We start from the raw sequence: 20837 nt of genomic DNA, 5'->3' as shown, positions 1-20837 counted from the left end.
ACACACACACCCCTACCTGCTCAATAAGAGAAAAATCATGCCTGAAACTGGAAACTCGGTAATCTACCTGGCTGGGGCTAATAACGCCATGGATCTTGGAGAATCTACAATTTTTACTCTACTACACCAGCATAATTCCTAACTACAGTCCAAATATTTGCCCATATATCCACAGATAAGTGTAGATCTCAGTCCTCAACAAGGAAACCTCTTTTTGCAACACATGGAAACCATTACAGAAGAGCAAACTAAACAGAATTTAAAGAACAAGTGACCACCCCCAGCTGTCAGGTCTACAACGCCTGCAGTTAAGCTCAGAGACTATAGGGGAAGGCAGGGCTGAAAACTCTAAGTGTCAGAAGAACGGAAGCTTGCTGTGAGAGCATATCTCTTAGAATATCGGAGAAGCTACGCAGAATCCAATTAGCATGGCTGCTAACAAGACCTGAAGAAGGACACCACCAACAGGCAGGCTAGCATGGAGGGGAACTCATGCAGCCCCAACCATAGACAAAGAGCTACAGTCAGTAAGGAACAGTGAGGGCGGGAAAAACAATCTACCTCAGAAGAGCCTCCCCAGTATCAGTCTCCCTGAAATCATGCACAAGCAAATAACAATATACAGACCAAGCAGGTTTTATTTATATATTTAGGAATACAGGCATACACACAGAGAGTGCAAGGAGGAAATATATGGTAGGGGCTGAAAGAAGAAAAGGAAAAGGAAAAAAATGATGTAATTATATTTTAATTTCAAAAGATAAATACAAATTATATTTAAAAAGTTTTTTTTTTAAAAATCCCAAAGCAAGTCTGTTAAATTTCACATACTCATCTCAAAACCTTCCCAAATCATACTCAGAATAAACTTGTGAGTCCTCACAGTGACCCAGCAAGGATCCATGATTGAACCAAAATAATCTTTCACCATCTTTGCACTTAGACAAAACTCACAAACAAACCTAAAGCTCAAGGCCAGCCTGGTCTACAGAGAGAGTTCTAAGACAATCAGAGCTATACAGAAAACCCACTTCCAAAAACCAACCAGCAGTGTAGGCTGCTGTGTCTGCATGTGGGTATGTGTATGTGAGTGTGGTGCCTTAGGCACTGGGTCCCCTGGATGAGAGTAACAGGGATTATGGGTTGCCTAACATAGATAGGTACTAGGAACTGACTGAACTATCTCTCCAGTCCTCCTAACTCTCAGGGGCATGAACCTCCATGCCACTTTGTTTTTGGTTTAGTTCTGACAAGAATGTACTTTCAGAGAGCAAGGGGTAGGTGTACTTAAGGTAGTGTGGAGGGGAGAGTGGGAAAAATAATGAATTATCTAAAAAAAACTTTAAAATAGACTTCCAAAGTGAGATTTTTCTTGCTCATCCTGCTACAGTTCCAGTCCCCTATAACCCGGCCCACATCACTCTCATATAAGCACCACCCAGTCCTATATACTTCTGGTCTCTTGTGGAGAACTTTAGGGGCCTCAGACAGCATTTCTCTTCCTTTGTCCATTTTTCTAATCCAATGCCTAGGTTACAACTCCTGATACCCAATAACAAGTGCAGTTTATAAAAAGATCAAGTTAGGTGGAGCGGGATGGCTCACACGTTTTAAGCCCAGCACTTGGGAAGCAGAGGCATCTCTGTAAGTTCAAAGCCAGCCTGGTCTATATCCTGAGTTCTAGGACAGTGGAGAGACCTCCCTCCCCCCGCCCCCAATCTCTCTCTCCTTCCCTCTCCCTCCCCCCACCCATGTGTGTGTGGGGAGAGTGGAGAACTGTATACAACAATTATAAAAACAACCAGAAGCAATATTACAATGATCGCTGGGGATCAGTGTTTAGATCATAAAAGGGGCCATCCAGAACTATATCAGGAGAAAAACTGCACCATCATACCGTTTTAAAAAAAAAAAAAAAAAAGTGTTTTTATCAGCATTAACACAAGTCTTCAAACACAGATGTCTTTAGAGTTTGACTTCACAGCAGCATTCAATGCCCACTTAATTAATTGGAGTCAGGTGGTGCTTGCCTTTAATTGCAGCACTGGGGATGTAACAAGCAGGCAGATATATTTCTGTGAGGCTTGGGTCAGCTTGGTCGGTCTACATATCTGAGGTCAAGATCAGACAAGACTAAGTGGTGAGGCCCTGTCTTTAAAAACAAAGGGGGGGGGAGAATAATTAAATAATTCAATGTATTACTCCATTCCATACCTCCAGCAAACACTGTGGTGTGGCAGCTCCATTTATTCATTCTAAAAAAAAATTAACTTCACAAAATACATGCCTGGCTCACGCATCTTGGGGAGTCAAGGTTCCTGCTTCCTCTAGCTATTTAAAACATTGACGGCTGCCACAAACTACTGAAATGTGTCTTAACTGTAAGCATTACTCCCAAGTAAGCAGACTACATCTACGATACAGCCATCAGAAGAAAAACATCAAAAGAAACGCCATCCAAGACCGGTACAATGAAATCAGGTAGCAGGAGTCCTTCACAAAGGAGTGGATTCTTGAAGGCAAGGTCGCTCTTTAATTTAAAAAAAAAAAAAAAAAAAACCCAACTGAAAACGCTAAAGTTGCTGAGGAAATTAAAGAGAACCTCTGTTGTGGGTGTGGGGGGCTATTTTAGGGCTATAAACAAAGAATGTATTTGATAGATTTGCATCCCCAAGACATCTTGACAATATAAACAAAAGAACTGTACTCTCCAGCTTCGGAAGCAAGTCAGTTGAAAATATAAATAAGCTAAAGAAAAACAAACAAAAACCACCCACACTTAAGCCAGTATTAGGACCCCAAGAAGTCAAAGTAGCATGTGACTGATCCGCTGTCATAACAGGAGCGTGGATCGCCTACACAGGTTATTGAACTTTAAAGACAAAAGACGTGCATGGTGTGGTTGCTGGACCATCATCCAACAACTTGACAGAAGTTAAAGAGGTCGCCGGGCAGGATAAGGCCTAGCTCCGCGGCGCACCGGTCCACCCCGGGGCACCAGTGTGCCCGCGTCCTGCTACGTCCCTCAGACTCTCTGCCCTCCAGCCCGCAGCCGCGAGTCCACAGGCTGGGACGCTCCCCAAGGGCCTCCGCTAGGCGCCGGAGGCCGTGGCGTTCACCAGTGGCCCCGCGAAGCGGGTATGGATCGCTGCGGGGAGGTGCGGCCCGCCCTGCCCAACACACAGGCCTCCGCCCCAGCGGGCGTCCACGGGAGCCCGCCCGCGACAGGGCAGGCGCCCGCCCTCCTTACCTGCGTCCATCTTCCCTGTCCGGCCGCCGACTGACCGTGCTGTCGCTCCGACGGGCTACTGCGCGACACAGCGACGGGAAGCCGAGGTAGCCAAGCGCGGCGCAGCGGAAGCGCGGGCGTCGCCATCTCGCCGTACGGCGGTGGGAGAGCGGGGGCGGGGCCTCGGCGCGTGTGGTTCCTAACCGGACCCAATCGCCCCGCCCCACTCCGCCCCGCCACTTCGGAGCAGCCCGGAGCCGGCCCGAGCTGCGCTCGTCCGGCGCCGCCATCTTTCCGTACAGACAGTCACCCGCGCATGTCTCGGTACGGACTCGCCGCTCGCTGCGGCCGCGACGCTGGCGCCGTGGCGGGGCAGCCCGAGCGCAGCGTGGTGCGGGCGGCAGCGCGCAGCCATCTTGCCGTACGGCTCGACCGCGGCCCACGTCCCGAGCTGTGTCGCCGCACTCCCTCGGGGCGGGTCGGGCCAGCGGGCGGGCGGCAAGGATCGGAGCCTGGCGACGCTCACGACCGAGGCCCGCAATGGTGATCTGCTGCGCGGCCGTGAACTGTTCCAACAGGCAGGGCAAGGGCGAGAAACGCGCTGTCTCCTTCCACAGGTACGCGGCCCGCCTCCGGGTCCGCCACGCCCCCGCCCTGGCCGGGCCCGCGGGGAAACTGAGGCCGCGCGGCGGGCCGAGCTCGGGGAACCGGGAGTGGGGGACCGACTAGCCGAGTGCAACTGTGGGAGGTGGACGAGTCGTGGAGCTTTGTGACCTTGGCTCGGACCGCTGGCTTTGGGGGACCAGCACGGCCATGCCTTGGGCAGAGCGGCCGGAGGCCCCCGGCGCCACCTCCACCAACGGGCGTCGCACTGATTTGGGCTGGCGCTGCCAATTTCAGGAGTATTCTGCTAGGGCGCGTTCTCAGGTTAATCCTGCTTTTTGGTTTCGAGCAGTTCTCCACTCTTGCCTCGGCGGGGCAAGCCCGCCTGGAGGTGTGTGGCAGGAGTGCGGCCCGGCGCACGCAGCTCTACTTCCTGCATCCATAGCTCTCATCGTTCTCCTACGGGGTCCTGCGGCCCAGGCACTGGCACTGATCACCTCCCGCATCCTGCACTCTGGCCGAGGCCCGGGGGAGGATCGTGGAAGGGCTTTCCGGAGGGTTCTCCGGTGGCCCTTGTGCGGGCCGCGCCTTCTGAAGGCTTTCAAGACTCCCCATTTCAGTTGGTTCTCTCCTGCTGATTTCCAAGTGGAGTGAACAGTGAGCGAAGGGACTCTACCTTAGAAGCCACTTCGCACATCCTGCCACCTCTTAGTACTTGGTGTTAAATTTTAAAAATGGGAATGGCACGTGTCTGTTGAAAGTTCACAGGGTTACATTACGTCTTGAGTCCTTAGAACCTGGCTCAGAACAAAACCTAGTAAAACAATCTTACAGATCAACCAGAATGTTTCCGTAACAATTTCATTTAAAACACCTCCCAGAAGTTTTGTTAACAGTGTTTGAAAACGAGGCAGTGTCGCAAGGACTGATGTTGCTTTCCCCATGTTCTAACATGGTATGTGGGTAGACTGTGCCCAAATTGGGGCCAGGAGAACTCCAGAAATCTAGCTCACTGAACATTGATAAAGAGAGTTAGAAGATCACGTTGCTTATAACGTCCAGATCCATCGTATTAGGGCCAGTCTTGGTTCCTAGCAGGTTCCTGGAGGCTGACGAGCTCAGGTGAGGCTCTTAGCACTTGAGTATTGCCTACCATGCATAGTCCGTTTGGTCTTACAGATCTTGCGTTAATAAGTGACCATTACATAGCTTCATTAGATGAGGGAAGAAATTACTAAGGATGTTATTGAACATCTTTTTTTTCCAATTTTCTTCTCCCAACATAAAATACTACATAAAATTTAACATTTTTGGTGTGTGAGTTTTGAGACAAAGCCTCATTGAATTGCCATTGACTTGAACTCTCCTGCCTCTGTCTCCTAACTGCTAACCCCTACCACCCTAACCTTTGACTGGCTTAGTCAGCATAACTTCTCAGAGGTTTGGCTAGGCTCCTAAGGGAACTTTTGCTGCCTACTTAGAGGCTTACGAAGCTCTTACCAGGAAGCTAAACTCCCTGCGCTTTTTCCTCTTATTTTCTTTTGTATGTCTGGTTTTGAGACAGAAATCTCAGCAGAGACAGACTGGCCTTATGGAGAGCTAAGGATGACATTGAACTCTGCCAGATACACCTTGGACTTGCTCTTTTCCTAGGCAGATGTTAAACTTGTGACCCTCCTACCTCAGACTAACTGATGCCACAGTTGTGAGCCATTAGCCTGGCTAGAGCTTTTGGGTCTTCATGCTATACCCTTAGCTACCTGAGCCTCAGCTGTGGTTGGTAATTAGCTGGACCTCCGATATCTCCTGGTCTCTTGCTCCCAGCTGTTACCTGCCTGGCTTCTCCTTAGGGTTCTAGCACCCAGAAACATACTTTTCAAGTACCAGATGATTTGGTCAGTGGTCCACTTGTGAAAGTGCTTTCTTTCTGGATTCTACCTGCTGTCTCTGAGCATCCTTAGTGCCCAGGGTCATTTGTTACACCTATGAAAAGTAGCTGTAGGAGTTCCCTTAGGAGCCTAGACAAACCCTGATCGACTTTCTATGCCCACCTTCGCCCTAAAGACACAGAGACTTACTGTGTCTATTATAAGCTCTGGGCAAGCTGGGCAGCTCTCAGTTATTCTAACCCAGCAACACTGCCTGGCCTACATCCCGCCACATGCCCAGTTCATTACCTGTCCATCTCAGTGTCATCTTGGCACCTGCTTCTCCATCCAGTCAGGCTGGGACTCTGCCCAAATTCCTACCTCAGACTCTGCATTTCAGCCCAGAAGTACCACCTTAACTTTCCACCCAGCTATTGGTCATTCCACTCTTCCTTTGACCAATCAGAAGGTTATGGAGAGCAATGTTTACAAAACACTAAGGCAGGGCATGCTTCATAACAATGACAATACCAGGCCTGTAATCGTCTCTGCCGTTGCAGAAATTAGAATTTTAGTAATACAAAGATAATCTTTACACAGTGCACAAAAACATCACTCCAATAAATACCTCTGTTCCTCTGTACCCTACAGATAGACTCAGTGTCCTAAAATATATACAGTAGGACTTCTTCCCTCCCATTTCAGTAATAACCTGCCAGACGGTCCTGATACTTGATTTGCTTTTATTGACGATAGTTTTAAAAGAAAGCATCTCAATATTTCTAAGTACTTTGCTATTTGTCCTGCAGGTTTCCCCTAAAGGACTCCAAACGACTGATCCAGTGGTTAAAAGCTGTTCAGAGGGATAACTGGACCCCAACTAAGTATTCATTCCTCTGTAGTGAGCATTTTACCAAAGACAGCTTCTCCAAAAGGCTGGAGGACCAGCATCGCCTGCTGAAGCCCACGGCTGTGCCCTCTATTTTCCACCTGTCAGAGAAGAAGAGGGGGGCTGGAGGACATGGCCCTGCTAGGAGAAAGACCACAGGGGCCGTGAGGGGCCACACAAGTGCAGCAACAGGGAAAGGAACCATAGGGTCTTCACTATCTTCAAGTGATAACTTGATGGCCAAGCCAGAATCCCGAAAGTTGAAGCGAGCTTCTCCACAAGATGATACAGCCCCCAAGGCCACCCCGGGTGCTGTCAGTCAGGAGCCGGGTCAATCTCTGGAAAGAACTCCAGGTGACCAGGCTGCCCCATTGGCCGGAGGCCAGGAAGAGGCACAAGTGTCTGCTACAGAGGCTGACCACCAGAAGGCTTCTTCCTCTGCTGCCGATGCAGGCGGAGCAGACAAGAGTGGCATTTCTATGGACGACTTCACACCCCCGGGATCTGGAGCTTGCAAGTTCATTGGCTCACTTCATTCATATAGTTTCTCCTCCAAGCACACTCGAGAGAGGCCGTCTGTCCCTCGTGAGCCCATGGACCGCAAGAGGCTGAAGAGAGACATAGAGCCAAGGTGCAGTGGGAATAGCGTGGCCCAGAGTCCCCCAAGTTCCTCACTTACAGCAACCCCTCAAAAGGCTTCCCAGAGCCCCTCCGCCCCACCCACTGATGTAACCCCAAAGCCAGCGGCAGAAGCCGTGCAGAGTGAGCACAGTGATGCCAATCCCATGTCCATCAATGAGGTCATCCTGTCAGCCTCAGGGGCCTGCAAGCTCATCGACTCCCTGCACTCCTACTGCTTCTCGGCTCGGCAGAACAAGAGCCAGGTATGCTGCCTGCGGGAGCAGGTTGAGAAGAAGAACGGAGAGCTAAAGAGCCTTCGGCAGAGGGTCAGCCGATCTGACAGCCAGGTGCGCAAGCTGCGGGAGAAGCTGGACGAGCTGAGAAGAGCAAGTCTCCCTTACCTCCCCTACCTAAGTGGCCTGCTGCCCCCCAGTCACGGTCAGTACTTAGCCCAGGCGCTCCCATGCCTTCCTTACCCTAACTAGGAGGGGTTTTCCTGCCCTCTGTCAGGTCTCTCTCTGCCTACACATTTCCTGTGCTTGCCTTGATCAATGTCCAGCAGCCCATCACAGGAGAATGGCATGAGATTTAGCATTGCAAATAGCTTAGCCAGGTGTGGTGACCACACCTTTAATCCCAGTGCCCAGAAGGCTGAGGCAGGTAGATCTGTGAGTTCAAGGCCAGCCTGGTCCACAGTTCAAGGTCATCCAAGGCTGTATAATGAAGCTCATGTCTCCAAAAGGAAAAAGAGTGGTTTTGATTTACTTCTAAGCGTTCTTTAAGAGTAAGGATAGTGTGTATAGTGTTCAGTACATCCAGGAAACTTTTCTGGCTGCGTTCACTTTAACTGTATCAGTGTTTGCCCGTGTGGGTATGATGGACGGACCTGGCTGCTAAAGTAAAAACTTTAGAGTCTCCTGGACCTCAGTGGAGATGGTGAAGCCTGTGATTTTTCAGTGCATGGGGAAGAGCAGCCTCAGTGAGAAGCTGATCTGGGCCACTGCTTTTGTAATTGTTGTCCCTGACGTTGTCTCCGATTTCATTATTGTTAAATTGCTACGTTCTCCTTGCTTTGGTTTTGCTTCCTCAGGCTTCTGCAGTTTCCTAACCTGAAGCCTGAGTCCCTCTCTCCCTCTGGCCCATTCTGGACTCGCAGTATGCTATACTCATTGGTCACCAATGTTTTGTCAACTCAGCCTTGAGTCATGGAGCCTTACTCCTGAAGCTGTTTGAATCATGGTGTTGGGCTCTGAAGTTAACTAGGGTGGTAGAGGGAGATAAGGTTTGGAGTTGTTTTAGATTCTATTATTATGAGGTTAGTGCTATGCTGTCTTTAAGCCTGCTTTTTGAAATGTTGAGATTTCATTGTGGCTAGCATAGTGGTTTGAACTTGGGTCATCAGACTTGAGGACAAGTGTCTTTACTTTTGACCTGGGTTCAGAAGTATGCTGTACCGACCTGGTTAGCTGGTTACATTGTTCTCTTCCTGAGCTGAGACTGAAATCTCCCTGGAATGAGTCAGCAGATTGTTGCCTCACTTCTTGTACTCAGTCCCTGAGGTCTAGAAAGGTGAGGCCCACTCTTACTGCAATTCCAGAGGTGCCTGTTCCTTCCTATGTGTCTGTCAAGTTACTGGTTTTGGTTACGTCTTTTTACACAGTGTCTGACAATTAGCCCAGGTTAGCCTTGAACTTGTGGTTATCCTCCAGCCTCAACCTTCCCAGTACTACGAGTATTACACATCTGCACCACCACCACACTTGCCCGTATCTGTCAGCTTTTGCTTTAGACTTCAAAACCTTGTTAGATGTGTACATTCCCTGGTCATTAGCACCGCAAACCTTTTTCCGTTTAAAGGCCTCCTTTCCTGAGCTGTGGTCGCACTTGTTGCTCAGGCTTCCTTCCAACTTTCTGTTCTGCCTCGGCCGAGGGTTCCCAGTAGCTGGAGTCTCAAGACTTAGTCACTGCTCCCAGTTCAAGGCTCTCCCTCCTTCCTCCCCCCTTTCTCCCTCCCTCTTACTGTGTAGCCAAGTCTGGCCTTGAACTACTGATCCTCCTGCCTCCTCTTCCCTCCCACATGCTGGAAAGATAGGCTTTGTCCGATAAACCCACCTGAATATTACTTTCCACCCCCTTAATTTCATAGGTCTTTTAATTTTATAAATAAACTTTAATTGAACTTAAAAGTTGTTTTATAAAGGACTTTAATCTACTTATTATCAGTAAGTTGAGAATTTTCTTTTTAGCCTTTCCCTTATTGTTGTTAATATGTCTGTCTGATTTTGTGATGGTCTCACACCCTAGTCCTACCTGGCTAGGAGACCTCAAACTCCGCAATCCTCCTGCTTTGACCTTAGAGCATCAGTGTTGCAAGTGTGAGCCTCCACGCCCAGTTTGTTACTTTGTTTTCAAACATTTAATTCTGGGTGTGTTAGTATACATGCCTTCAGGACTTGGAAACAAGAAATTCAAGATTTCAAGACCATACTGGGCTCCGTGAGACCCTGTCTCAGAGAGGAAAAAACAAAATAGAACTATGTATGTATGCACTCATCTTCCCGGGAATGTGTATATCTGATCAGTTACTATGTATCAGCCTCCCTAGGTCAGTTTGTGTTGCTTGTTCTTTTACCTCTTCAAGTAACCATTATGTATTTGGTTTTAAAAGTAAATAATATTATTTAAGCTGGGTATGTATCCAAGTTTGTCCTTTTGGGAAATATCTAGAGGCTTATATGTTTTGTTGTTGTTTTAATTCTTTTGGGTTTTTAAGGCGTGCACTACCCACCACCTGGCTAAGTTTATTTATTTTATTGATGGATTTGTGTCTGTTTGTGTCAGCAAGGACCAGAAGAGGGCTTTGGGTGGGGGTTTATCCTGAAGAGCAAGTGCTCCTAACCACCTGGCCATATCCCTGTCCTTTTTGTTTGGTTTTGAGAAGGGTCTCACTGCTCCCTCTGTAACTTGTGTAGAGGTTCACTGGCCTCCAGCAGAGATCACCTGCCCTGCCTCCTGAGTACTGGATTAAAGGCATGTGCCACCATGCTCCGTACTTGGTAATTTTTTTTGTTTTTTGAAATTCATGTTCTAGTGCAGTTTTGACAGAGTGCCAGGTTGTGGTTGACAGGGGTTTTGTTTTAGATTATACACAACCTGCCCCTTCTTACAGAGAATCAGAGTTCTTTTGGCTTTGAGTATATAGAACGCCACCTCTTATATCTGGTGTAGATCTTGTCACATTTATCTTATGTGTTCTTGGACCTAAAAGCTCAGGTTTCAAATATGGAATGTTGTTGTTTGTTCTGTCTTGGTGTGTTGGAAAAGGATGCCTTGGTCTATGCACATTACTCAGTGAGGTAGAGGGCTGCCCTCTGCTGCGTAGGAACAATGCCAAGAGCTCCTGGGAGATAACGAGGAAGGACTACAGTAGTCAGAGGTACTAGGCTGGAACCCGAGAAGGAAAAGCATATCCAGAGCAGAAGACTAGAGCTAGGGCCTAAACACTAAGGAGACAGTCCCTCTTCCCCTACAGGAGCCAAAACCTGGGACACAGGCCGCTGTGGGGGAATTGGGCATAGGATGTGTTCCGGCGCCATAGGTCTTTGAAAAGAACCCATCCTAAAATTGGGGTGTGAGATCCAAGAGTGCGAGGGACTGGCTGAAGGATGGATCTGGCTTTTTCCAGAAGAGTTTAGGAGGGCGAGGGGCTCTGGGCTGGGTGGGGAAGGTGACGACTGTGTAGTTGCGATAGGGTGGAGGAGTGGAGCCCAGGGAAGGGTAGTGTGAGAAAGGTGAGCAGTGATGTAGGATCAGGACAGTGGCTTCTTTAAGAAGCCAGCTAGCGGGGTTGGGGATTTAGCTCAGTGGTAGAGTGCTTGCCTAGCAAGCATAAGGCCCTGGGTTCGGCCCCCAGCTCCGGAAAAAAAAAAAAAAAAGAAGCCAACTAGCCTTGATGGGAGAGCCAGTGGACAGTGGCCTAAAGGGACATGGCCCTGGGGGAAAGGACCCTGCAAGGCCCTAGGGAAGTGTGAGGCTGAGCTCTCAGCCTGGGAATGAATGGAATGGCAGACAGGGGTCAAGTTGTCACTGCCTGTGTCCCTTCTCTGTCAGCGAGGCCAGGCCCAGCCTGTGAGTCTGAAGGAAAACGGGGGCTTCTGAGCAGGAGCTCTTGAGAGGACTCTACCTTGGACCCCGGCCTGTCAGTACACCACTGCTGGGTTTCGTGCTCTGGCTGGTCCCTACTCAGATGGATTCCTTCCCTGGAGAAGGATTGCTTTGGTCACTTTTTAGTTCTAAATGAGGACTGTAGATGGCTGGCCATGTGTTTATTCATTACTTTTTATTAGCCAGTCATTTTACTTGTGGCCAGTTTACCCAAAGTGGAGCATCTGGGCCCATAGGCTTGACTGCCCTCCAGAAGTGAGGCAGATTCTCCTTCTGAGGCAGGGTGCCTGTAGCCTCTCAGACCCTTACTTTACGTTGGTTTCCAGAATATGAGTGGTTTTTTTTTTGTTTTGTTTTGTTTTGTTTTTTGTGTGTGTGGCCTGTTAGGGTAATGTTTTCTGTCTTGTTCCTGCCCTATGTGCTGCGGCATATCCAGGCTAGCCGACTGAAGAGAGCTTCCAAGTCATTCTCCTCTCCTTTAAGGGTGCTGGGATTGACAGGTGATCTTAATCCCCGCTCTCCGCAACACAGGCAGGTGGACCTCTGAGTTCCGGGCTAGCCAAGGCTTCATAATGAGACCGTCTCTAAAAACCAAAAAGAAAGAAAATGCTAAGATTACAGATAGGCATTACTAAATCCATATTTTTTAAGATTTTATTTTATTTATATGAATACACTGTCGCTGTCTTCAGACACACACATCAGAAGAGGGCATCAGATCCCATTACAGATGGTTGTGAGCCACCATGTGGTTGCTGGGAATTGAACTCAGAACCTCTGGAAGAGCAGTCAGTGCTCTTAACCACTGCGCCATCTCTCCAGCCCTAAATCCAGATTTCTATATGGGTCCCAGGGACTGAACTCAGATTAGCAGGCTTGTACAAATATTTTATTCAATGAACCATCTTATTGGCCCCTGAATTATCCATTCTTACCCCCTTTAAAACCCAAGTTCTTGATGGAATATTTGTCTCTGAATCAAGCTATTTTCAATCATTTCCCTTCGTTTGATAATTTAATTCTTATTTCAGACATGTATGTTCTTTTTCTTTGTATATAATATATATATTGGTTGCATATGTTTTTGGTTTTTTATTTACCGTGTATTGGGGAGGATGGTATGTGTATTGCCCATGGCCCAAATGCAGAGGTCAGAGGACAACTCAGTCCTTCACACATTCTCAGTTCTCTCACTACACTCTCTGTCTACCTGGTGATTGAGGCAGATCTCCCTTTTTCCTGCCGTACGCATACTTCAGGCTAGCTGACTGAAAAGAGCTTCCAAGTGACTTTCGTCTCCTTTAAGTGAACAAAGAATGTAGGGCCTGGACATTGAATAGGTCATTAGGTGCCCTCAGCAGCCTTTGGTTTGGGTTTGTGACACAGAGTAAGGCTTCATACCCTAGGATGTCATCAATGCCTCCTGAGTGCTGGATTGCATGCCTGGTTTGCACTTGGATTGTTTTAGGTTTATTTTATTGTTTTATGGATGTGATGATTTAGCCTGCATGAATGTATATGCACCATGTGTCCAGTGAGGCCTTGGATCCCTAGTTAGGAGTTACCATGTGGGTACTGGGAATTGAACCATGGCCCTCCTGCAAGAGCAACAACTGACCCAACTCTACAGCCCAGATTGTTTTAAAATATGTGATGTTATGTATCCCTCATAGAGTGTCAAATAGGATTGATTTCATTGTCCTAAAGGCCTCATTGTCTACCTGTTCATCTCTCCTTAGGAAACAGAATGACCATTTTTTTAGTCAGCTTCCTTCATTTAGCTCTGTGGGGTGTGTGTGTGTGTGTGTGTGTGTGTGTGTGTGTGTGTGTGTGTGTGTGTGTGTATTTGGCTGGTTTTTGTTTTTATGTGGGTTCTGGCCATCAAACTCTGGTTCTTAAACTTTCAAGGCAAGCATTTTACTGATAGCTCTCTAGCTCTTAACCACTGAGCCATCTCTTCAGCTCCCTCCCAAGACCATTTTATTAAGTTGTTCTTTCCCTTTTTGTTGAGTTTTATAAGTTCCTTGTGTAATTTAGTTGTGTCTTCCATGAATAGAACTTCTCCCAGTCTGATCCGCCTGTTCCCTTAACAGCAGGCTTTGGCGGAGCAAAAGTTTGTTTCTTGTTGCTTGGTTGACTGAGGTGCTAGTGAGTAAACCAGTGGCTTTGCCTATGCCACACACGTGCCACAACAGTGTTCCCAGCCATGGATGTTTTCAATTGTATTTTTAAATTTATTTTACGTGTGTAGAGTTTTGTCTGCATGTATGTCTGTGCATGTCTAATGTCCACCAGGGCCAAAGAGGTTATTGGATCACCTGGAGTTACACAGTTATGAGCCTGCCAGGAAAATGGGGTAAATGTTCCATATCCCATACCTTCATTTTGTCTCAGAAGTATGTATGAGATGGTGACTGGAAATTCTACCCTTCTAGCCTGGCAGGGCTCTTTGTCTCCAGTCCCACTACTCTGGTAGGTGTTTGCTAAGGACTGTTTTGTCCCCTTTCTTTGGAGGTCAGGGTCCAGCTCTGAACTATCTGTTAAGTGCTGAGTTTGCAAGTATAAAATGGTCAGTCAGAGGTAGGCCATTGTTGCAGCATACTGGTAGGCCAGCCATGCTGGTACTGGAGGGGTGCCTGGATTTTCAGGCCAGTCTATAAAAAGGACAAGTTCTCAGAATTGTTATTTGGTTTTTATTCAGTGTATTTTGTTTTTTATGTTTGTTTGCTTGATTTTCTATTCTCCCCGGTCCCCCGGAAGGGAGTTCTCCTTCCTTATCTGAGCTGAGTGGGCCGCCAGGGCCCTGCTCATTCTTTCTTATCAGTTTCTTCCTATGTGGGTCATGCTTTTGGGATTACTTCTAAAAGCTCTTAGCTAAATCAAGGTTACCTAGATTTTTTCTGTGTTGTTTCAGGGAGTTTTATGGCTTTGCACTTTTGCATTCGGGTCTGGTCCATTCTGAGGTAATTTTTCAACTACTGGGGAAGTGTAGTAAGACTTCCAAAGTGGACTACTTTGCCTGCTCTTTTTTATATTTTAAAGATGTGTTTATTATATTTATATAAGTACACTGTAGCTGTCTTCAGACACACCAGAAGAGGGCATCGGATCCCATTACAGATGGTTGTGAGCCACCATGTGGTTGCTGGGACTTGAACTCAGGACCTCTGGAAGAGCAGTCAGTGCTCTTCTCCAACCCAGCCTGCTCTGCTTTTAGTGTGGTAACTACTGTAGATCCTTTTGCCTTTCCACGTAGTCTTTAGAATTATGTCATTGTGTCCAGAACATTTGATGAGACTTTGACATGCCCAGTATAACAATATTGGTTCTTCATAAACCTGTTCATTTACTTAGATTTTTGTTATCATTTACCTAGTTTGGTACTTTCCCTCAAAAACACATATTTTTATGAAAGTTAAGATGGCTGAGCAGGTGGGCTGGAGAGATGACTCAGCGGTTAAGAGCACTGACTGCTCTTCCAGGGGTCCTGAGTTCATATCCCAGCAACCACATGGTGGCTCACAACTATCTATAATGAGATCTGATGCCCTCTTCTGGTGTGTCTGAAAGACAGCTACAGTGTACTCATATATAATAAATAAATAAAATCTTAAAAAAAGAAAAAAGAAAACCATTTAAAAAGAAAAAAATGGCTGAGCAGGTAAAGAGACTCGTTGCCAAGGGTGATGAGCTGAGTTTAATCCCCAGGAACCACAAGGTGGAAAGGAGAAAACAGACTTCCAAATGTACACTTTGGCACACAGAGGCCCACAGACATACACACATGTGAACACTAAATAAATTAAAGTTAAAATTCATACATATATGTTTCATGTATATGTATTTCATTAGATTTACACCTAAATAGTGATGCAAGTGTGAATTTTATTATAGGTTTAACTATAAAAATTCCAGTTGCTTATTGATAGCACACAGGAAAGTGAGTTTTCTCTTATCTGTTAACACTGTATCCTAAATTGTTGCTATAGTTGCACATTAGTTCCACAAGTGTTTTGTAGACTCCCTGAGTTTCCTGCAGTTTCAGTTTATATCACTGATGGACAAGGAGTCTGTTTTTGCTTCCCAATCTGTGTTTTTATTTTTCCTCCCTACACTTTGGGTTTGTTTTTTTGTTTTGTTTTGTTTTACTCTGTGTGTTTTTATGTCCTTTTCTTCTATTGTACTCACTGGGACTTTCAGGGTGATGTTAAAAAGCAGCATTTTTATATTGGTCCTGAACTTAGAGGAGAGCTTCTGGCTTCTCCCTTCCCGTATGTGTCACTGTGATATAATAAGTATGGTGACACAGAGCTCCTGAAACCTTTGTAGTGTGTGTTAGGGATGAGAACAGCATCTTCAGTTAATGAGTCTGTTGAGCCATAGCTGAGTCTGTGCTGATGTGGCCTCCCCCATGACAAAGAAGGTTGGTCAGCACAGGAGCCAACCGTGTGATTGGAAGGGTAGGACTGAAACCTGCACTGAGGCCTCTGGCTGGAGGCTGCGCTGATCAACGACAGCCAGTGATGGGTCATCCATGCCTATGCAGTGAGGCTCTAGAAGTTCATAGAACTGAGCAGGTGAATATGCACAAGTACTGAGATGCTGGGGGAGGAAGAGCTTGCTACCCACCCCTGACCTTGTGACAGTTAAGTTTGTTGTGACGTTTTGTGGCTCAGAAGGTTACTGCTCTGTGTGAACTTGAGAACAACATATGGTTTGTTGTTGGATAGTGCAGTCTTAAGATGTTGATTATGGCCCTGCGTCAATGATTAATTCTTTAAGTCATTGGATCTGCCCTTTTCTGGCAGGGGTCTCAGCTGTCTTTTTCTCTAGGGGTTTATCTGCTTCTCCAACAATCCTGTCATGTTCGTCCCATACATTTCAGTGTTCTAATACTAAGGACACTCTCCTTAAAGACTGGTTCCTTCACTTTGGAGTTGGAACTTTATTATATAATACCCCAGTAGGGTGGGTTTGTTTGTTTGTTTGTTTGTTTGTTTGTTTGTTTGTTTTCAAGACAGGGTTTTCTCTGTAGCCCTAGTTGTCCTGGATCTCAAAAACCAAGCGGCCTCCAACTCAGAGATGGCCTCCTCTGTCCCCTAAATGATTAATCCTCGCACCACCACCGCCTCCTTTTAGCTTTGTTTCAAGTGTTAGTATGACACGTCTTATTTTCTGTTTCTGATGCATTTCAGACCAACTTGAACTCCATATTCTGCCTGACCCTCTGGAATATGAACTATATATACATAGCAAGACCTTGTCTCAGAAAAAAGAAAACTGATTAAGACAATTATAGCCCTTTATCTGATCATTGCAGAAAGAGAAAAGAGACTCTATCTTGCTTCCACCTACTTCTGATGTTTTCTTTTTATTTGGGTTTGAGTTTCTGAACTAAAGCTCTATTTGGAATAAAATTCCTCGATTTTTGACTGAAAGTGCTTTCTTCATTGCCTCTGAAGAGTGATCTCACTGACTTTAGAATTACAAACACTTTCTTCATTGTTATTATTATAGCCGGGCAGTGGTGGTGCACGCCTTTAGTCCCTGCACTCATGAGGCGGAGACAGGCACAGCTCTGTGAGATCGAGGCCAGTCTGGTCTATGGAAGGAGTTCCAGGACAGCTGAGGAAACCCTATCTCAGAAGTTCCCCTCAAAAAATTTATTTGCTTTTATATCCCCACCCTACCTCCGGAGAGAGAGAGAGAGAGAGAGAGAGAGAATGTGAGAGAATGTGTGTGTGTGTGTGTGTGTGTGTGTGTGTGTAGCATGTCATACACATGTGAAAGTAAGTCATTCGGTCCTGGGGACCAAAATCAGCCTTGGTAGCAAGCACTTTTACCTATGAACCGTCTCTGAAGTCCTTGTTTTGTTTTTAATATTTAATATATGGTGCTGCTAGGTGTTGTGCTGGAAATAATGAGCCCAAGGAATGGGCATAAAAGTTTTTGCCAGACCAGAATTGATTACAGATTTTAATAAAGAATGCATACTAAGGATAGAAACACAGTTGGTGAATTCTTAGAGAGAGAATAATTCCCTAAGGAGTAAATGGTGAGTTCTAAAGCAGTTAAGATGCATGACCTGGCTCTGTCTCCTGGGCTGTATGTGGGTCATGTTTGAATAGGTATGAGGAGGACAGCTCCCTATCTTGTTGAGTAGGAAATTTTATAACACCACTTGTCTTCCCTGAGACAAATTAGGTGCTAATTATTTGTATAAGACATTACAAGTCTTTTCTTTTAAAACATGTATTATTACTACACTTCTTTTTTAATTTATCTATATGCACATACATGCACACATGTGGCAGTCAATCTAAGGACAACTTGAAGGAATCCATTCTCTCTTTTTACCATGTGGGTCCCAGGGATTGAACCTGGGTCATCCAGTTTGGTGGCAAGCAGCTTTCCTCACTGAGCCATCTTATAGACCCCACAAAATTTATTCTGTTTATCAGACATGTGTCTCTGAACATGTGAGTTTTTATGCCTCTCTCCCACACTCGTCCCTTCTTGTTGACTTTCCTTTATAAAATCCCAAAGAATTTAAGCTTTTCTTTTGAAGCAGTAAATGCCTAGACATAGGCCACATCTGACCACTTATTTTTTTACAAATGAGATCTTGCTAGAATATGGTAGTAAAATAAACTGTTACTGTCTAAATTTTTAGAATATCTAACCTAAATTACCTGGAGGCATTGTTTTTATAGTGTGAAATTAACCTTTTCAGTCTCACAAGCTTAACTAATTCTTTGAATATGGTTGTTTTGTGTGTATGAGTGATTTGCCTGCATGTATGTATGTATGTATGTATGTATGTATGTATGTATGTATGTATGTTCACCACCCTCAAAGGTCAGAAGAGGGGTTGGATATCCTGGAACTGGGGCTAATGGTTGTGAACACTGTGTGGGTTCTGGAAGCCGAACCTGGGTCCTACCCAGAGCAGCAAGTACTCTTAGCTGTTGAGTGAACTCTCCAGCCCTGGGGTCGTGTCTGCTCTTACAGGTCAAAGGCGTTGGGACTGAGCTGTGTATTCTGTATTCACAGGACAGCTTGAGTTCAGTCCTGTCGGTGCGAACTTTGTCTCATAGCCACATCGAATATGTGTGTCTAAGGGAGAATAGCAACGCCAGATGACAGGTTCAGCAAAGGCTGGGCCAGAAAAAGCAAATACCTGCAAACAATGTGAATGCTAAGAGTAACTCAGAACAGGGCTGGAGGTGTGGCTCAGGAAAGAGTTTGCCTAGAGGTAGTTCATAAAGCACTGAATAAATGAGTCAGGTCCTGGTGGCATATGATATGTAACTTAGGAGGTGGAGGCAGGAGGATTAGAAGTTCAAGGTTAGCCTGGGCTACAAGAGACCCTATTTTCGAAAGGGGGTGATGGTAGTGACAGGAGGAGCAGGGAAGAGAGACTCAAAGAACACCTAACAGGACTGCATTTAGTCAGAGCACACCCTTAGCAGAGACAAGGTAGGAAGTTTACATCTCAGGGACACAGCAAGGTCAGAGTGAAGCTCGTCATATAGATGTAAAGAAATGAGCTGCTAGTGTTAGTAGACAATACTTCCAGAGTTGATCCAGGTCCCTGTATATGAAGTTTCATCACAGAGAGAATGTAGAGGGAGCTCTGCTCTGGTAGAGAAGGGGGAGGGGGAGGAGAAAAAGAAGAGAGGTAAGCGGGAGACAGGCCAGCAGAGACGGGAGATTTTACACACATACACACACACACACACACACACACACACACACACACACACACACACACACACACACACCACCCCTTACTTTTCGTGGTGAGAACCGAGTAGGCTCCTGGATCCCGGGAGCAGAGTCGTTAGGGCAAAGGTGGCTGGTGCTTGAGAAGCAGAGATTGAGCAGGGCTAATGTGAAAGGGTGTGGAGAGCCTGGCATGGTGGCCCACGCCTTTAGTCTAAGCCCTGTGGAGGCAGAGGCAGGCCTGGTGTACAAATGATTCCGAGACAGGCTTGTTACAGAGAAACCCGTCTCAGTAGTTACCACTGTCTTCTGAGACAGCTATGACATCCCTCTCAGAGGTTGGGTAACAGGCCTTGAAGGCTTGGGTATTAAAAAATCTAAGTCCTAAATTATGGCAAAAGAGATCTAACTGAAGAACACAGTTACAGTACCACAAAGTGACCGGCATCCTTTGTCCAGCAGTGGCCGAATTTTGTTACTGAGGAAGATAAAGTCAGTTTAGTTTTGTTTTCTTTTTTGAGAGTCAAACTTAGCTAGTTTTTGCAGTTACATTCTGGGAGTGGATGAGGGGAGATAGAGGACACAGACCTAACATAGCTCCTCCTGGGGAGACAGCACTTGCCCTGAACGCACAGTCTAACGTATTGGGCCTCCTCCTTCCATGTGTGGGGTGAGACCCAGCCTTACCACAGACTCCTAAACATCCCCACGAGAAGAGATGGCGTTCCAGTCCTGGAGATAAAACTCTAGACCTAAGCCCACCTACGTGGTCAAGCAAGGATGATCTTGAAGGGCTGGAGGCTCACAAACTGAAACTGGGCCACACTGGCCACCAGTCAGCTACAAGGGAAAGGGGACTCAGGTCTAGGAGAGAGTGAGAGCCTGGCTCCCTGGAGATCTCCAGTGAGGAAGGAAAACCACAGGTGCCGACACTCAGCCACATGGTTTGCTTTCTCCCTCTCAGAATGTGGAGAAAACCGGGGCTGGAAAAGTAATAAGGGAAAGAAGTCTGAGTCCTTACTTCTGTGGACTCACCCCATACAAGTTGTCCCCATCCCTGCATTACGTGTTGGGAGTGAAGAGGGCACCTCGGAGGAAGAAAAGTAGCCCTCTAGCTAGTCTTTGCTACTTCGTGGATTCTTTTTCCCACCCTTTATTGCCTGGGTTTACCCCCATCACTAGATAGGAGAGACAGAGGGAGAGAGGGGGAGGGGGGATACTTGACTCTAATTTCTTTCTTGTTTCTTCTTTGAGCATGACTACTAACAAACCATATCTAACCACCTACCCCCGGCTTATTGGGGCTCTAGCACTTATATACCCTCTGAAAAGTTCCCAGAATTCCAAACACACAATCACAGAAACTGTCTTAACAGCTGGCAAAACCACACCTCTGCTAGAGCAGGAGGCAAATCATAGTCAGCGACTTTGAAGCAGCCCCACATCTGGGATTAAAACAAAAACACATTCTTAGGATATTTCTGTATCTTAAAAAGAAACCAAAATTCCAGAGTTATCACTACACACCCCCTCTCTTGTGGTATGGGGCAAAAGGAACTCTTTTTAATTCATGTCTTTGGAATGGCAGCATGGGTGACTCTTGATTTTTGACCTTGTCATCTGGGCTGGTGCAGGAATAAGACCAAAGTAGTGTCTTCCTGGAGTATCTGCTTAACTCTGAGAGGTAGGTGCACTGTCTCAGATGGCAGAGACTAAGGAGATGGCGTGAGTTCACATC

At 46.4% G+C, this 20837-nt stretch overlaps 2 protein-coding genes across 2 annotated transcripts in view; one reads left to right on the top strand and one right to left on the bottom strand.

Moving 5' to 3' along the window:
- The window catches only part of Atg4b (autophagy related 4B cysteine peptidase), a 31242-nt gene extending 27905 nt beyond the window's left edge, over nt 1-3337 (bottom strand). The window contains exon 1 of the mRNA XM_032901687.1: nt 3251-3337. Coding sequence (XP_032757578.1) covers nt 3251-3260 — 10 coding nt within the window. The 5' untranslated portion in view covers nt 3261-3337. The remainder of the gene's footprint in view (nt 1-3250) is intronic.
- Nucleotides 3338-3637: 300 nt separating this feature from the next.
- Nucleotides 3638-20837, top strand: part of Thap4 (THAP domain containing 4) — a 41229-nt gene continuing 24029 nt past the window's right edge. Inside the window, exons 1-2 of the mRNA XM_032901684.1 lie at nt 3638-3846; nt 6510-7648. Of these exons, the coding sequence (XP_032757575.1) occupies nt 3770-3846; nt 6510-7648 (1216 nt within the window). The 5' untranslated portion in view covers nt 3638-3769. The remainder of the gene's footprint in view (nt 3847-6509; nt 7649-20837) is intronic.

The sequence above is a fragment of the Rattus rattus genome, chromosome 4 (assembly GCF_011064425.1).
Source record: "Rattus rattus isolate New Zealand chromosome 4, Rrattus_CSIRO_v1, whole genome shotgun sequence".
NCBI lineage: Eukaryota > Metazoa > Chordata > Mammalia > Rodentia > Muridae > Rattus > Rattus rattus.
This window is presented reverse-complemented; position numbering and strand designations above follow the sequence as displayed.